This window comes from Bos grunniens, chromosome 13 (genome assembly GCF_055505025.1).
Source record: "Bos grunniens cultivar Pamir isolate PY7600 chromosome 13, Bosgru_T2T1.0, whole genome shotgun sequence".
Taxonomy (NCBI): domain Eukaryota; kingdom Metazoa; phylum Chordata; class Mammalia; order Artiodactyla; family Bovidae; genus Bos; species Bos grunniens.
In genome coordinates, this window is record NC_141177.1 from 12,179,218 (window position 1) to 12,197,924 (window position 18,707).

Below are 18,707 nucleotides of genomic sequence, written 5' to 3' on the forward strand. Positions count from 1 at the left end.
GCTCATGAGCCCAAGAGTTGTGCAGCCTGCTCGTAGCTTCTGAACTGACCTTTGAACTGACAGTGCTTTTCCCACAATCTCAGCCTTAATGCATTTGTGACTTCACTCACCATTGTTAAAAATTTAGCTATATTAAAAAAAAAAATCCTCTTTAGATCCTCAGGCTTCATAATTCTCCACTCCAGTTCTCTAAAACATTTTTTAAAAATTAACGTACGGTCAGAGTTTTATCAATAAGCAATTCCACTGAATATTCCAAAAATTCCAGAAGGCTTAATGAATGATTTGCAATTGTACTCTCCATCGATTTGAGCTGAAGTAATGACTGTAAACACTTGCCTCGCAGCTTCCAAAACAGTGACCGGAAGTAAGGTGTGATACTGAACGGAAATTATTTTCTCTTACAAACTGAAACCTCTCCTCTATATTTTATAGCCCATTTAACATTTTTGAGTTATTCTGCAAGTATTTTCGCCATAGTTACCGTCTGCTGCTGGTTCTCTGTGTCACCATTAGCAGGGCCACTGCAGTTATAACCATGGACGATAAATGTCAGCACAATTTTCCACTTGGTTTCTAAGTTTCTAGCTCCTAGGTTGACTTTTAGAGTTTTTTCAACTTTTTCTCCCCCATCATAACCTTGCAGGGCCATGTCACTGAGCCCACGGTCTGCAACACGTTTTAATGTATGTTGTGTGCTTTCTTCTCAATTGTGTGGCTTCCTACTGAGCACTGTCAGGTTTAAAGAGTGAGAAAAAGGGCACAATAATATGTCTTCAGATGCTGCACTGACATCTGTAGGAGCTTAAATGTCACCAACATCAAGGCATTTTGCCCCAAATGCACAGCCAGTTTTCTGTTAATCCCATTCCACAGGGTCCCATTTTGGAGGAGCTGGGTCTCAGTGGGGAGTGAGTGTGGGATGCTTAAAAACCCCACGCTGATGGCTGGTCTGGGCCCCAAGGTTGCCTGTGTTTGTTGGAAGGTTGAGTTAAAGTGGGTGGCCTCATATCTTTCTTGGAGCTGTAGATGCTGGAGGAAAGTCACTGCTGGCAGAGGACAGGGCTCAGGGGGAGACTGGAGTTGGGGGCTGGGCTGGGAGGAGGATGTGGAGGCCAGGAACTTTGAGAACTGGACTACACTGGTCTCCAACATAAGAAACATCTGAGAGAGAGAGAGAGAGAGAGAGAGAGAGAGAGAGATTGATTTGTCAAGAGCTTTGGAGGCATGTGGTCTGGGAAGGTTCCCGTGTTGAGAACCACGATCCAGGGCTGGCGTGCAAGTGATGCTTCAGTGTGACACCTGCAGGGATGGGGGCATCTCTGGACCTAGGGGTTCAGCCCGGGCAAGACTGGCCAGTGGAAATTGTTCCCTGTGAGGCTGTGTCTCAGAGACCACCAACTAGAAGAGTGTGCCTATACTTATGTTTTGTTGAGCCTGCATGATGTTTTAATAAATTCAGTCACAATTTTAGGGACTTCTCTGGTGGTCCAGTGGTTGAGACTCCATGCTTCCAATGAAGAAGGCTTAGATGAAATCCTTGGTTGGGAAACAGATCCCACATGCCTTGGGGTATGGCCAAAATAAATTAATTAAATAAATGATACTAGCAACTATTAAAAAAAAAAAAGATTTTAGAATGAGTGCTTTCATCTAAAGCCTGAATTTCTTATTTGCTGTTAGAAGTCAGATGATTGGCTATCTCAACCATAGATGTATGGCCACCATATGCTGGATTTAGGGAACTGCTAGCTGCCCCCTTCCCTCAGGTCACAGGGTCCTCATCACTCCTTATCATGTCCTCAGCGCTAAGGCTGGTGTCGGATTCCAGTTATTAGCGTGCTTGGCTGCTGCTTTTCTGATACAGAGAACTCTTTATTTTCCCCCCAAGTCTCTATGAAAGTGGGGAAATGAAGACGGGGGCAAGGAGGTGGCAGTTTTGTTTTTGTTTGTTTCACACTGAACCACTTTCTCTCTTTACATAACTGTGAGACTCCTGCAGGTGCGTGGGTTCATTATCTCTGCTATATGTAAACCCTTGGTGCTTTACCAGAATTATTAACACCAGGGGCCATGAAGTCTCTAAATTCTCTCTCACTGAACCTGGAGGGGAGGGAGGAAGATGGATTGCAGATGAAAGAATCAAGGCATGAGGTCTGCCACTTTGAAGAAGGGAGGCGGCAGAAGCAAGCAGGAGACATCGATCCAAAGAAGATCGCACAAGTCCCAGAGGTTTAACCATTTGCCCTGGGTCCCCAAGGGTAGGGGGAGACCTCCCTTTGAAAAACCCAACACAAAGCCTCATAACACAGGCACTAAGACTCCACACCTCCTCCCTGCCATGGAGTAGATGTTCCTCCTGCCTTCAAACCAGTGACATAAACGGGGCTTACAAGGTTCACACTATTCCCACTTAAGAATTGGCTTAAACTGATAGTTCTAAAAATAACATTACAAAATTATCCAGGAGAGTGAAAAGGAAGCCATTTCAGACAATCAAAGCAGCATGACATTTGTCAGGCTGACTAGATGCACGGATCCTCAGCTCTGAGAAACTCGTGGGAGGGCTTCCCTGCGCCTTGGACTCTTGACGCCATCTAGTCAGGGGGCCCTGGGGGGTGGCATGAGGGGGACTCTGAGCTATTGTCACTTCGTTTGAAAGCCTGAGCAGCAGGTGTATGTTTTCACACAGGAGGTCTGCCTGATCACACCAAGGTCTTTGGCCTGTGTTGAGCATTGCAGATAGTGACACAGTTTATGGAGCAGATAGTTCAAAGTGTGAAGACCACGGGGACGAATGCCACGGAGAGGGATCTCTCATGATAAAATATTCCAGAGCAATGAGAAGAACCTGGAGAATCAGTACAGCTTTGCCTGGGAGCTCTTTCTTTGAACCCTAGACTCCAGGTGATGTCACTGATCTCTTGTTGCCCACAAGGCCAAGAGAATGTGCTGGTTAAATGGTGAAATCTGGGGCTAAAACAGGCATGGACTGAATTCTGTTCCTGTCGTTAATGCCGTGTAGCATTGGACAAATTGAACTTGGCGAGCCTTGGTTTCTGCGTCTCTGAAAGAGAAGTAATAGTAGTCTACTTTAGGAATGTTATGACGTTAACTTCAGTAAAACATGTGAAACACCACCATACCTAGCATTGTAGGAGCTTTCAGTAAATCATGTATTATTATTGCTTGTCTGTCTGGGTATTTGAATCCTTCTGGAAAGATAGCCAGGGGCCTTCATTGAACCTCCTTGATCCTCTTAAGAAGTCTCCATTTGATCACATTCCAGAGCTGTTCGTTGATTGGTTCATCATTGATTTAGTTGATGTGATAGGGATCCTTGGCACTTTTGTGCCTTGATGAAGAAACTCATTCTTCTAGACCTAGATTGTCAATCCACCCGTCTTTGGAGAGCTTGCATAGGTGTGGACCTCTCTCCACAAACAAGAAAAGAGATGAACCTGAGTTGTCCAACATAAAACACATGTTTATTTCTAGAATCGATTGCCCAGGGACATCATGAGATTCATTTGAAAGTCCTTTCTCAAGTCCTTGGAATAAATGCCCTATCTCCATCCCATCCTGAGTTACCATAAAGAGTGCACACTCTGAACAGGTCTTGAATTCTCTATGCCTTGGTTCATTCACTGTAAAGCAGAGATAATACCATCACCAACTGCATTGGGTTAAATGAGTTATTGAATGTAGACACGGCACGTGACACCAGGCGAATACTAAGCCGCGAGTGAGTGAAGGCCATTGGTGTTCTCCTCCTCCTCTTTCCCTCCTCTTCTCTTTGCTCCCCTACCCCCACCATTGTCCTCAGTATCAGCATCATCACCAAGGCCAGGTGTTGTGGGGTCTCAGGGGCAAAGGTGTTCACTTTACATTTTTTTCTTTCTGCTTACCTAGGCGACAGGGAGGTGTCTTCTCGGGTGAGCCCTCCACTCTTCCAGCTTCCTCTTCCAAACATGACAGTTTTGCCCAGAAGCTAATAATACGGATTTTGAGGCTCTCAGAGACCTGGACTCCTGTCTTGCCTCCCCTAGTTTCTGGCTGTCTGACCATGCCGGATCCCATAACCCTTCAGAGCATTAATTTTCTTATTCCTAAAATGGAGTTACTGCCCACCTTGTGGATTTTCTGTGAGTTTTGAGTAAGGTGATGCATGTAAATGTCTTAGAACAGTACCTGGCCCATTGTAAGTGATCAATCCACAGTAGCTCTTCACTGAGCCAGGCCATCTCCCAAGCACAAATGTGCCCACCCAGTGTCCATCCTGAGCTGCCATCCACTGACAGGAAAGCAGTCAGGCTGTCGAACTCTGTCTTCATCTGCTTTTTGGCTTCTCTCTTAGGAAAAGCACCTCATTTTCTGCGGCTCCAAAATGTTGAAGTGAACGTGGGGCAGAACGCCACTTTTCAGTGCATTGCTGGCGGAAAGTGGTCTCAGCACGACAAACTTTGGCTCCAGGTAAGGATGGGGGGGGGGCACCTGCTCACACCTGTGCAACCCTTTGGGAAGGGAAGAAAATGTGTACTGTGAGGAAGGGCTTGGTACGGAAGGGAAAGGGTGTTTTTCATATGCCTCTGCTCCTTGGATGATACTCTGCATCCATGATCTTGTTAAATTTGTTTGCTAATTCTGTTATGTAGGCATCAGTATTCCCATTTTGCAGATGGAGAAATTGGGGCTACAAGCATAAAAGTGCCAGAACAAGAATTTACAATTATGACCTTTCCAAACTTCTCCCGAGGGGACTCCCCTGGTGGTCCAGTGGTTAAGACTTACACCTTCCAATGCAGGAGGTGTGGGTTTGATCCCTGGTCAGGAAGCTGAGATCTCACATGCTTTGTGGCCAAAACCCCCAAAACATAAAAGCAGTATTTTAATAAATTCAATAAAGACGTTAAAAAAACAAACAAACTTCTAACAAACTTTGTCCCTTAAGCCCAGATTTCCGGGGTTGAGGCAAACTGAATATTTTAGATGCTAAGTACATTTGCATTTCCATATAACTTTTTTGTCAGTTTCTACAAAAAAAGCCTGTTAGGGTTTTGATGGGGGTTTATTGCATTGAATCTGTAGATCACTTTGGGGAAAACTGACATCTTAACAATAACGAAACTTGTCGCCATGAACATGGTATATTTCTTTACTTATTAAGATCTCTAGTAATTCCACCAAGCAAGGTTTTATAATTTTCAGTATCCAGGTCTTGTATATCTTTAGTCAGACTTATCCCTAAGTATGTCCCATTTTTGATGCTACTTACTGTAGAAGACTTCTAGAAAACCCAGTTTCTGATTTTTCATTACTAGTATATATAGAAATACCATTGACTTTGCTATATTGATCATGTACCCTGCAACCTTGTTTAACCTACTATGGCTATTTAAATTTAAATCAATTAAAATACCTCCAATTCAGAACTCAGATGCTCAGCTACACTGGTCACATTTCAAGTGCATGAGAGCCACCTGTTCTCATGGCTACCATGTTGGACACATACAGAGAACATTTCTGACCTTGCAGAGAGTCCTATGGGAAAGTGCAGCTCTTTGAAGTCATCGCCTCCATTCAAGGAATGAGGAATATGGCTCCAAAGAAGCTGACTCCCATGACCTCAAACTTCGTATACTTAAAGATCTCTATCATCCCTTCTTACTGACATTTTGGATGTTGGTCCTTAACTCACTCCCAGCACATTTTGATGGGAGTTCATAGTGTCATTTCTCTTCTTGCTTTTGAGCCCATTTCCTGCAGTTGGAAGATCCCTGGGCAGAGAAAGCACATCTGTGGATTTATTTCTTGCTTCTTAGCAGTAAAGTAGAATAAAAATAGCAGTAAATAATAATGCCTGTTCCTCCTGCTTCCTAGGGCTGTATGCAGACCACAGGATAGCACAGGAAACGTCCATGTGTCACTCAAGGATTAAGTAATGCTATTTATTCATTATAGTTAGTATTAAATGCATTAGGCTCCCAGGAAGCTCTGTCAATTCAATGGCGTTGCCTCAGTTGGGTCATGAGAATAAGAAGAGACAGTCATAGTACATTCAGCATCTGTATTTGGGCTTTCCAATTATTTTATGAATGTTATTGCTACAGTTCTGAGTGTTGTGTGCTCCAAACCTTGAGTCTAACAGTGGAAGGATGTTCAAGCAGAATGTAATCAAACTTTTGAAGAAAATAGACAGAAACACAAGGTTTAGAACTCTTCTACATCTTTTTTATCTACTTTTCATTGTAAACCAAACCTTATTTCACAGAACGCTTTTCAGGTGGCTTACAGTAGAACATAAAGCATAACAAGATAGCATAAATTAAAAGTGAGGCAACACAAGGCAGGAGGAAAATAACACTTGGGAGCTGATCAGATGCAAAAAAGCCCTGCATTTCTGTACGTCTGCTGCTTCTGGTGAGTCACAGGCAGAGCCCACAGGGCCACGGCCACCGACAGAAGAAGGAAAGCTTGGCAGCTACACTGTTCACATTGTCCCTGAGATAAACACAAACCAATTGCTCCAGAAATTCTAGCTGTTGTTCACATGGAAGCCAGACAGGAATTGTTCCCAGGAGTCCTCATAAAGAAAGCAGCGTGTGATGTAGGGAACAACATTTTCCACCGCAGTCTTACGAAGAGCACACAAGTGATTCATAGGCTTGTTTTCCATAATGATGCTCTGGGTTAAAAGCAGTTTGGGGGGACTTCTCTGGTGGCCCAGTGGTTAAGAACCTGCCTGCCAATGCAGGGGACGTGAGTTCGATCCCTGGTCCAGGAAGATTCCACATGCTGTGGCGCAGCTAAGCCCATGCACCGCAACGACTGAGCCCCCGTGCTCTAGAGCCCACGTGGTGCAACTGCCAAAGCCCACGTGCTAGAGCCTGGGCTCGGGAGCAAGAGAAGCCCACGCGATGAGCAGCCCGCGCACCATAACTAGGGAGCACCTCCCCACTCGCCGCAGCGAGAGAAAGCCCACGCACAGCCACGAAGACCCAGGGCGGCCAAAAATTAAATACATAATGCATTAAATTCCTTAAACAGGCAATCTTAGGAGTGGCCATTGAGGGGGGAGATGGGGTTGGCAGTGTGATATGGGAGAGGCCCCTGATCCATCTGCATTCTGGGCTACTTCAGATGTTTCTGGAGAGTGAATAGCTTCCATAACTAGGAAACCACCAGAAATGTTGTCTCTCTCGTCTATATTTCAGGAAATATTGGGAGGTAGACGGCTTACGCTGTGCTGTCTGGCAAAACGCCCACTAGGCCAGTTAAGTCCCGGCTTACATGCAACAGTGGTATAGTTGGAAGTAGGTTAACGTCTTTCTATAATGTATGAAATGCCTGTCATGACACCTGCCACCCAGGGGACAGTCGCAGCCCTGATCTGAGACAGGCGGGCTAAGGCAGTGGCAGATTTCTCATGAAATACTGCTTTGGATTTATTCCACCGTCTAGAGGACCAGCCTGCAGACTTGCCAAAGTTCTGTTCCATTCCCAGGGCTGGGGCGGTTCAGCCTGAGAATCTCCAGAGTGAGTGAAACAGCCACTTTGTGGCCGAGAGTCCACAGGACACCTGCAGCTGGTGTGTTTTTCAACAATGTTATTTCTTGCTGTAGCGCCAAGATAAGCTGACCAATCACTAAATCACTGAACATGGACTTTTTTTAACTGCCAGTTTTAAGTTGGGAGATAAGGTAGTGACTTTATTCTCAAAAGAGTATGTTAGTGGCCCTTCTTCCTGGCACTGGTTAGGGAGCACTTGTTGGAATCAGAATTAGGGGGTAGATCCCTGTGGCCTGTTGTAGAGAATGCTTGCCTTTTCTATAGAACAGGAATCTATAGCCTGCTTGTCCCTAAGGGCTTTCAGATTATAATTTAGTAAATTAAAAAGGAAGGCTACCCACACACCTATTTTGACCCATCTGGAAACTTAATATGTTCCTTGCTATTGTTCAGTCACTAAGTCACGTCCGACTCTGCGACCCCATGGACTGTAGCCTGCCAGGCTCCTCTGTACATGGTATTCTCCAGACAAGAATACTGGAGTGGGTAGCCGTTTCTTTCTCCAGGGGATCTTCCTGACCCAGGGTTGGCTCCTGCATTGGCAGGCAGATTCTTGACTGCTGAGCCACCAGGGAAGCCAGTATACTCCTTAGAAGACCCCGTCTGCTGGTGCCAGTTTTCATGGTGTTCATTTCTGCATGAAAATGGGTTTCCCTGGTGGCTCAGAGGTTAAAGCATCTGCCTGGAATGTGAGAGACCCGGGTTTGATCCCTGGGTTGGGAAGATCCCCTGGAGAAGGCAATGGCAATACATTCCAGCACTCTTGCCTGGAGAATCCCATGGAGGGAGGAGCCTGGTAGGCTATAGTCCATGGGGTTGCAGAGTTGGACACGACTGAGCGACTTCACTCACTTTCTGCATAAAAATAGACAGACAGGCTTATCCAGAAATGTGTATACATGGACTTCCCTGGTGGTCTAGTGGTTAAGAATCCACCTGCCAATGCAGGGGACACAGATTCGATCCTTGGTCCAGGAAGATTCCATGTGCTGCAGAGCAACTAAGTCTGTGTACCACAGCTGCTGAGCCCATACGCCTAGAGCCTGTGCTCTGCAACAGGAGAAGCCGCCACAGTGAGAAGCCCATTCGCTGCAACTAGAGAGTAGTCCATGTGCAGCATGAAGACCCAGCACAGGCACAAATAGATAAAACCTGGGAAAAAGCAGATAAAAGCTAATTGAAGCCATGAAATTAAAAGACGCTTGCTCCTTGGAAGAAAAGCTGTGACCAACGTAGACAGCATATTAAAAAGCAGACATTACTTTACCAACAAAGCTCTGTCTAGTCAAAGCTATGGTTTTTCCAGTAGGTGTGTATGAATGTGAGAGTTGGACTCTACAGAAAGATGACTGCCAAATAATTGATGCTTTTGAACTACGGTGTTGGAGAAGACTCTTGAGAGTCCCTTGGACAGCAAAGAGATCAAACCAGTCCATCCTAAAAGAAATCAGTCTTGAATATTCATTGGAAGGGCTGATACTGAAGCTCCAATACTTTGGCCACCTGATGTGACGAGCCAACTCATTAGAAAAGACCCTGATGCTGGAAAGATTGAAGGCGGGAGGAGAAGGGGGCGACAGAGGATGAGACGGTTGGATGGTATCACCGACTCAATGGACAGGAGTTTGAGAAGGCTCCAGGAGTTGGTGATGGGCAGGGAAGCCTGGTGTGCTGCATTCCATGGGGTCGAAAGGAGTCAGACACGACTGAGTGACTGAACTGAAAGTTATAAACAAGCTCATCTTGTTCTGGGATGATTTCTTCCTCAGGTGAAGCATGAAGTGCCACTGTCTCTGGTGCAAGAGCCTCATTCATAATTCACTGATTCCTTATGTGATGTGTTGGCCTAAGGAATTCAAACTTGTGAATTTTTAAGCATTTTTGTTTTCAAGCAAATAAACAGTGTGCATCCTGAGTGGAATGTCTAGTAAGTGAAGCAGCCTACAGTTTGGGGAACTCTTGAAAAAAGGGGAAAAAAAAGGACAATATTCAGAGTGAAACTAAGTGGAACCATAGTGACAGTATTATCAGTGTAGCACCATGAAAATGTACCTGGTACATCTTTTTTTGGAAAGTAATTTGGCAGGAGCTATCTAACACCTTTAAATGTACATATTCTTCCAGCAAGTAATTCCACTTTGGGGAATTTACCTAAAAACTAACCAAAGACAGAGAAAAAATTTATCTGCAAGTGTGTTCTACAGGATGAAAAATCGAAAACAACCTAAATGTCCCAACAAAAGGGGCTGGTCAAGCAAATGGGCCAGGCTATGGAAGCATAGTTAATGCCATTCTCACAATGTACATTTTAGTGAAAATAGCAAGCTATAAAACAGTATGCCCAACAGATTAATTCTGTATCAAAAAGCAACCACATGTATGCACATATTTACATAGTTTTATACATACCTGTATAAATGCACACATATAACACTATAAAACACGTATCAGAATACTTAATGATTGATTGTGATGATGGATGATGAATTTTTTTGTAATAATTTTGTTTGGCTGCACCTGGTCTCAGTTGCAGCACACAGGATCCTCAGTCTTTGCTGTGGCACGTGGGAACTCTTAGTTTCAGCATGTGAGATCTAGTTCTCTGACCAGGGATCGAACCTGGGCCCCTGGCATTGGGAGCTTGGGGTCTTCGTTACTGGATCACCAGGGAAGTCCCTACTTTCATCTTTAATCTTTTCTGTCTCATCCAAATATTCTAAAATAAATATAGGTAACTGATGTTAACAGAAAAAAAAAATGCTGTTAAAAGAGGGAAAGATGACCACCTTTTACTAGGTACAGAATATTCTAAGGATGGTAGGAGCCTTCACAGGACATAACAGAATTAGAGGTAGTTAGGCCAGCAGATGCAGGAGGTATAGGAGATGCAGGTTCGATCCCTGGGTCAGAAAGATTTCCCTGGAGAAGGGAATGGCAACCCACTCCAGTACTTTTGCCTGGGCAGTCCCATAGGCGGAGGAGCCTGGTGGGCTGTAGTCCATGGGGTTGCAAAGAGTCGGACACGACTGAGCGACTGAGACCATACGCACACGCACACACACGCCAACAGAAGCGGCGGCAGCGGTCCCCACTGGGGATATGGGTTCAGTTACCCTAGCCTCCTCCGACCATCACCACCACGCTGGATAACTGTTCATTAAGGTGGGAGAGGTTTGGTCCCCACTGGGGATATGGGTTCAGTTACCCTAGCCTCCTCCGACCATCACCACCACGCTGGATAACTGTTCATTAAGGTGGTAGAGGTTTAGAAGTATTTTTGTGTGTTGCCTGGTCTTTGTAGAAGACTGTGGCCTGTGAGATCCACACACTTCTCAGGGGCTCTGGGGCAGGGCCTGTCAGCCCCACAGCAAGGGGGACTTGCAGGCCTCCCTGCAAAGGATTCACTCCATTGGAATTCATATGGCAAATAATATCTGAAGAGTCTCAGAAATGAGGCCATGTGTCCAGAGCTTCTGCACAGATCACAGGAGGGGCGCATACATGTTTGGACAAATCACGGGCATTGTTACGGGGTGCAGACCCTAATCTGGCGGAAGAGGCTCCTGCCCTGTGAAGCCATCGGCGCGGTAGCAGCACCCTGGAGCTGACAAGATAAACAGGCATGTCAGTCCTCTGCAGCAGATTCTTCCAGTAAACCTGTTTTTCCCGCTCCCTGAAGGGCTACCTCCTCTCCTGCTCCTCCATCATTATTTTTATTATTCCCTATACTTGGCTTTTCTTTCAGCATTTGATGATGCCGACTGCTTCCTCCTTGAAAATTTTCCTGCCCTCTTGGTCCCATCATGTGTCCGCAACTATGAAAGGTCATTGCAAGCTCATGAGTTAGCTTGCCCATTGTGCGGATGCTGGCAGAAGACACGAGACTCTTGGGTCAGAGACCAAGGACTCTGTTACTCATCCCCCAGTAGGCAGCATGAGTTTCATGTCTGCAACAGTTTCCCTTTTCCCCCACCCACACCCCCAAGTCCTGGTGGGAAGATGATGTGGGGTGGATCTGGGTGGGGTTTACACACAGCCAGTCTGTGCCATCGCCTGGGATCCCCACACTTAGGAAACCCTAGTCTTTTATTATTACCTTTGAGATCTAATTTACAAGCCATAAAGCTCAATGAGTCTACACCTGTATGGGTTTTAGTGTGTCTACAGAGTCATGGCACCATAGCCACAAGCTCGCTCTTTCCTCCTTTTCACCTGCAGGGCCCCCAGACTTTAATTCAAGTTCCTTTAGGGTGACTTAGGAGATGGACATCTAGCTGGGGTTTGGATCTGCATGGGGTTGGGTTCTCTTAGGTTCGTCTGCACCAGATGCATGGTCCTTACCTTCCTCCATCCTGTGCAACTCATCTCTGACGACTGTAGGCAACTCTGACCTGGAAATGTCCCTTCTCATGTGTGTTCTTTGCTCCTTTACTTACGAAAGCACCTTTTAAATATATATATATATATATATATATATATATATATTTTTTTTTTTTTTTTTTTTGACTTCCCTGGGGCTTAGTTGTGGCTTGTGGACTCTTCAGTCTTCACTGAAGCTTGTAAGATCTTTTTTTAGTTGTGGCATGTGGGATCTGGTTCCCTGTGGTACCAGGGATCCAACCTGGGCCCTCTGCACTGGGAGCATGGAGTCTTAGCCACTGGACCACTAGGGGAGTCCCTGCTCCTTTAATTCCTGATATCTTGTCTTCAGCATTTTCCCTCGGCCCACTCCCTATTTATGTACATCGGGATTTGAGCCAGCTCACCCCTGCCCTGCACACGGGCGCTGGGAGGAAGAGTGGTGGGCCTGCTTCTTGCCCTCAGGGAACTTTCCTTTCAACAGTGGAGACAGACGTTAAGCAACTAGTCACGGACTTAAATGTTTCATCACACATGTGACGAGGTTCCCAGGGGGTGAAAGAGTCTGCTGAGGAGGTAGGGAGTAGGGAGGGGTGGGAGTACTATGAGTCTCAGAGAAGCACCCTCGGAAGAAGTGGCCTGTGAGCAGAGTTCAGAAAGGTGAACCGAAAATAATCAAAGGGCCATCAGGCCACCCAGGGCGATAGCCCGTGCACAGACCCTTCACCACCGGCTCATCCTCTTTGTTCAGGGCTGATGGATCCCTGTGGGGCTTCTGCCAGGACCTTCCTGCCGCTGCAGGAACTCCGAACCCAGAAATCAACCTGAACTGGGCAGTCAGCCACGCGTGCAGTGGTCCCTTGGGAGGCCTTGAACATAGCTAATCAAAAATGATTTATGTCCACTTCAATTTCTTTTAACTTTTAATAAAGAATAATCAAAAGCTATTCTGTAGAGATTTCCAAAGAGGTACAAATATGGTCTTAAGAGAATCAATGGGCCAGATTTTAGCAAGTTGCTAAATGTCATGCTATTGAAGCAAGCAGTGTGACTAGAAAAGAATTTTCATCATGAATGAATTGTGGGAATTTCACCTAAATATTTTCTAGCCAGGATATTTCTGGAGCAATTGGAGTAATTTTCAACTGGAAATGGTGGCCTAATTTTACATGGGTGTTTGCACGCACTCATGGCTCTAGGAGCTCAAATCAGCACACAGGAGGCTTCCAGGATCTGAGTGTTAGAATACCTCCTGTAAGACAGGCATAATGTCAGTTGCACAGTTTCCTCTTATTAAAGACAGTAATGTTTCCACTTCTGCCGATTATAAATCAATTGCAAGCCTGCATGCACTCCCTGTAATAATGACAGCCGTTTTTGCAGGCTGTGTCTTATCTCTTTGTGAAGAGAATAATGTCCTGACACAGGAGCAGAGACGATGGGGAATTGCAGAATGGCAAGGCCATTATAGCTACCTTGATAGCTAATCAGGTGATATGAAAACAGCAGAGTCTCCCTGGCTTTTCAGGTGCTTTTCTTGTCTTCCTTTCTAGATAGTTCCTGAAGATAGAGGGGTTTTCGCCTGGGTGTGAAAGGATGTACAAATGCCACCGGGTCAGAAATGTTCCAATTTAGGCCTTTGCAACCCCTGCTCTTGCAGAGTCTGTGCTCTGAGAACAAACCGACTTATTCCATGTAACACAAAACAAACTAAGGGAAGGTGGAATTCGAATTGTTTTAAAAGAGAAACAGATGAAGAGGCGAAAGGGAAAACGATTTCTAAAGGAATTGTTGCCACCATGGGAGAGACATGGGTATAAAAATGGGATTAAGCAGGACTACCAGTGAGCCTACAAAAATGCCTTTGTTCAGCTTAGAACACACGTGCCCTCCTGGGTGGATAGATTGGAAAAAGCTTCCCTGTCTGGGCATGTGCAGCCCCAAGGAATATAGCAGGCAGACAGAGCCTTTGGGCAAAGGAAACAGGTAACTCTTCTCCAGGTGGATTTGGTCCGCCTGTGGTCACGACTCCTGCTTTGCCAATAGAGCAGTGTCTGGACTGGGGTGCCACACTCGTGGTCCCTGGCTTGACATCTTTGGTGTGGTGACCAGTCGCTCAACCTCAGGACGTGGCCTGGATTTAAGGAATGTTTACATGTTTCGTGGTATTATTTGGATCCTTGCTTAACAATGAGGGACTTAAGATGACATTAGCCTTCAAGTCTTGGAGATGTAGGACAAGGCCAGCAGACTCAGCGTCACTCTGGAACTTGTTATAAATGCAGATTAGCTCGGACTTCCCTGGTGGTCCAGCGGCTAAGGATCCATCTGCCAGTACAGGGGACACGGGTTTGATCCCTGGTCCGGGAAGATTCCACTTGCCACGGAGCAACTAAGCCCACAACTAATGAGTCCACGTGCCTGGAGCCCGTGCTCCTCTTTAAGAGAAGCCACAGCAATGAGAAGCCTGCCTGCCACAACCAGAGAAAGCCTAGGTGCAGCAAAGATGACCCAGCGCAGCCAAAAAATAAATTTTTTTGAAAATTAAGTGCAGAATGTCTAGCCTCACTCCTGACCTACTGAGTCACCTTGGAGGTGATTCTTATGTATGCTAACGTTTGAGAGCCACTGCTTTAGACTGATAGAGTTGGGGTAAGAAAACCCCAGACTGGTAGCACATTGGCTATGGTGTCCCTTAATAATATATCCAGAAAGTCTGCTAACCAGGAATTCAGGAAGATGTTTTGCTCCTCCCCACACAGATATTTCTGACTTTGAGACTCCCAAGGTTTCTAGAAAGCTAGGTATCTATCACATTGTTTCCCAAACTGTATTCAATGGGGCAGTACTTTCCTGCAGGATGGCATGTGATGTTCTTTAAACAAGCAAATGAGTTTCTGCAGCACTGAACACTACCCTCCTCACAGTGTCGCAGGCTAAGTGTGCACTGTCATGTACTGGCCAGCAGCTGGCCGATGTGAATAAGGCCTCAGTGTCTAGAATCTGATCACTTGGGTCCACATCCTAACTCCGGCATCATTCCGCAGAGTCTTGTAAGGTTTTGTTCGTCGTCCTATGGTTCAGGGACCAGCATCATCGACAAGACTTGGAAACTTGCTGGAAGTGAAGCATATCAAGGGATTTTCATGGCGGTCCAGTGGTTAAGACTCCACACTCCCATTGCAGTGGGCCAGGGTTCGATTCCCAGTGAGGAAACTAGACCCTGCCTGCCCAGACTAAAGATCCTTTGTGCTGCAACCAAGACCCAGCTCAGCCAAATAAATACATTTTAAAAAATGAATTATGTCAAGTAATTCACAGACTCGAGGAATCAGAGTTTGCATTTTTAATGAGATTCCCTAGGTGGCCTGTATGCACATTAATATGAAAAGTACTATTTTAAATCATTCAAAAAACTATGATCATGGCATCTGGTCCCATCATGTCATGGCAAATAGATGGGGGAAAATGGAAGCAGTGACAGATTTTATTTTCTTGGACTCCAAAATCACTGCGGACAATGACTGCAGCCATGAAATTAAAAGGTGCTTGCTCCTTGGGAGAAAAACTATGATCAACCTAGACAGCATATTAAAAAGCAGAGACATTACTTTGCCAACAAAGGTCCATCTAGTCAAAGCTGTGGTTTTTCCAGTAGTCATGTATGGATGTGAGAGTTGGACTATTAAAAAAAAAGCTGAGCACCAAAGAATTGATGCTTTTGAACTGTGGTGTTGGAGAAGACTCCAACTTATTGGACTGCAAGGAGATCCAACCAGTCCATCCTAAAGGAAATCAGTCCTGAATATTCATTGGAAGGACTGATGCTGAAACTCCAATACTTGGGCCACCTGATGCAAAGAACTGACTCATTTGAAAAGACCCTGATGCTGGGAAAGATTGAAGGCAGGAGGAGAAGGGGACAATAGAGGATGAGATGGTTGGATGGCACCACCGAGTCAATGGACATGAGTTTGAGTAGACCCCAAGAGTTGGTGATGGACAGGGAGGCCTGGCGTGCTGCAGTCCATGGGGTTGCAAAGATTCAGACACAATGTAGTGACTGAACAATGACAACAATTCTAAATCATGCCATTTGACCTCTCTCTGCCTCAGTTTCCTCATTTGAGAAATAGCAATATTCTTAGGACTTATTTCATGCCTTATCATGCATCAGAATCACCTAGAGGGTTTTTGAAAGCAAAAGTGTCCTTCCCCCACCCCTATAGTGTTCCTGGTTTATTAGGTCCAGTGTGGGGACAGAAAATCTGCATTTCTAGCAAGTTCCAAGGGCTGCTAATGCAGTGAGTCTGGGCACCATCCTTGGAGAACCACCACTCTAGATTATTCTAAGAGCATTGCTCATTCTCTGCTGACCATGTTTTCTTCCTTGAAGAATGCTATTTTAATACTTGACTTTATGTTTATGTTTTGCCCTTTTTGCTGTTTTGTTGGAATCTTAGCCCTGGCCTATAAATTCTTCTGGGCAGAAATTATACCTTCCACACTCCACACTCTCTTATTTTCTGTTTTGTTAAATAATGAGTACATTTCCAGTGTGATTAATAATAGAATGAGGGAAAGGGAAAAGACAACTCAGATTACCAACCCCAATAAACAGCCTCCACAAAGGTATAGCAGCCCTCGAATTCTCATTAAAATGAACATTTCTCCCAGGTTCCCAGGTCACACTGATGCTGCTCGTCTGTGCCCCACCATTTGAAAAGGACTTCTCCTAGGAACTTTAGGTGGATTAAGCATAGGCCACTTAACACAATTCCTGACACAGACTGAGCATTCAGCTATGTACGTTAATGTGACTTCTACTTAATAAACACTGAGACGAATCCCATGCTTTGAACAAAATATTTATCAAACTCTGTTATGGAACTTTATTCACAGGGGATATATTGACTTTTCAGAGGAAGCAGTGTGTTATTGCAGGGGTGCTTGAGCTTCCCATGTTGTCAGCGTTCTATGGAAATCAGTTCCTAGTCTCTCTCTTTAAAAAACTTTTTGAACATAGATTCAGGAGCAGACAACCAGCAAATCTCAAGGCAGTGGCTCATGGGCTTTCCAGAGACCCTATGGGAGGAGGGCATGGCAACCCACTCCAGTATTCTTGCCTGAAGAATCCCACAGACAGAGGAGCCTGGCAGGCTACAGTCCATGGGGTCACAGAGAGTCGGACACGACTGAAGTGGCTTAGCATGTATGCTCGTATAGAGTACTGGCGGAAAAGGCAGAGATAGGAAGGTGGTGGGTAGAATGGAGCAAAGTATGCTTTACGAGCCAGTGCCCCCAGACCATGCTTCTGTCTGGGGAACCCAACCTAAGACACTGTTTTGAGTGCCCACTGGGAAATTGATTCAGTTGAGTCATCGACTAGAAGATGATTCATTTTATAACAGATATAGCTCTCCAACACTTGCCACAAGAAGAGGCGTGCCTGGAACTTTCGGAGGAAGGGTGTACTTATGGGTGAAAAATATTAGAGGCGGCAAAAGAAGACTTCCAACAAGATGAAGCGGTAACATGGGCCTAAGGGTTTCGTAGAATTTTCCACAGGCTTCAGCGTGCACCATCTGTGTCCTGCACCTCTCTGGCTTTTCCCAGGACTTTGACTTCCCCTCACTGTCCTGCTCTTTCTGAGCATCCCAGCATCTGAATCCCTATGCACTTACATGGCATTTAATGTCATGGCTGGAAAGCTTTACTCTCTCCCCTTGTCTCCGGGCTGTGGTCCACTTCAGGCTTTTGGCATCCCACCTGTGTCCACTCAAACCTATCCATTACCTGGGGGCTGAGGTTTCTGAGTCCTTTCCTGCACAATAAAATTTCCCTTTGTTTTCTCCCCTTTTCTTCTCTGCCTCTGTCTGGGGCTGATGGTGGCTGGTACTTGTGCTTCTTACTCATCCTCTCTGCTTTAAATCCCTTCTCCGTGTTGCCCCAGCATTCTGGCCTCTGAGCCTCTCACCATCCCTGGTCTTCTGGAACCCTTTGCGATCTCTGCCTCAGGGCTCCTCCTGGGTGACTGCTCAGTCGCCTTGACCTTGAGCCTCTGCTTGCCCTTGCGTGTGGGCTCATCTCTCTGAACCTCACCTCCACGGCTCCTTGCCCCGGTCCGTCACAGCGCTGTTGCCTTTCATGGCTCTGGGCCCTCAGCTCGTCCCTGTCCGGCTGTTGCCTGCTCCCAATATGACAAATGTGATTATCAAAAGGCCTGTTTTTCCAGAGATTTTATAAGACAACCCACAATTTCTTATTCTTCCATGGGAGAAAGCCTGGTGGTTTGAGGAGCTAAACAGAAAAAATGTAAATGGTTCAAGGGGATGCACTTAATCCTCGCTGGAATCTGACATCATTAAGAAGAAAAGTGAAATAATCCTGGAGGAGACATCAACATAAGATTTAAACGTGAAAAAATTAATATTTTTGCACTTAATGAGTCCTTTGCTGTTTGTGTTAATTCCTTATTACTGATGTAACAAGTTCTGCAAACTGAGTGGATTGAAACAATGGAAACGTATTACTTTACAGTTGTGGAGATCAGAAGTCAGAAATGGGTCTTATGGGCTAAAATCAAGGTGTCAGTGGGCTGTGCTCCTTCTGGAGGTTCCAGGGGAGAATCTCTCCCCTTACCTTTCCCAGTTTCTGGGGGCCACCCCGCCCTGCATTCCTTGGCTCATGGTTCCTTCCTTCATCTTAAGGAGGTCACACCACTCTGACCTCTGCCTCTGTCGCCACGTCTCTTTCTCTGACTTTGACCATCCAGCCTT

The 18,707-nt window shown here is 45.6% G+C and overlaps 1 protein-coding gene across 23 annotated transcripts in view; it reads left to right on the top strand.

The window, feature by feature from the left end:
* PTPRT (protein tyrosine phosphatase receptor type T) overlaps window positions 1–18,707 on the top strand; it is a 1,155,226-nt gene that overhangs the window by 435,028 nt on the left and 701,491 nt on the right. For all 23 annotated transcript variants that reach the window (XM_086331749.1, XM_086331754.1, XM_086331755.1 and 20 more), the window contains exon 5: window positions 4,358–4,473. In XM_086331749.1, coding sequence (XP_086187875.1) covers window positions 4,358–4,473 — 116 coding nt within the window. The remainder of the gene's footprint in view (window positions 1–4,357; window positions 4,474–18,707) is intronic.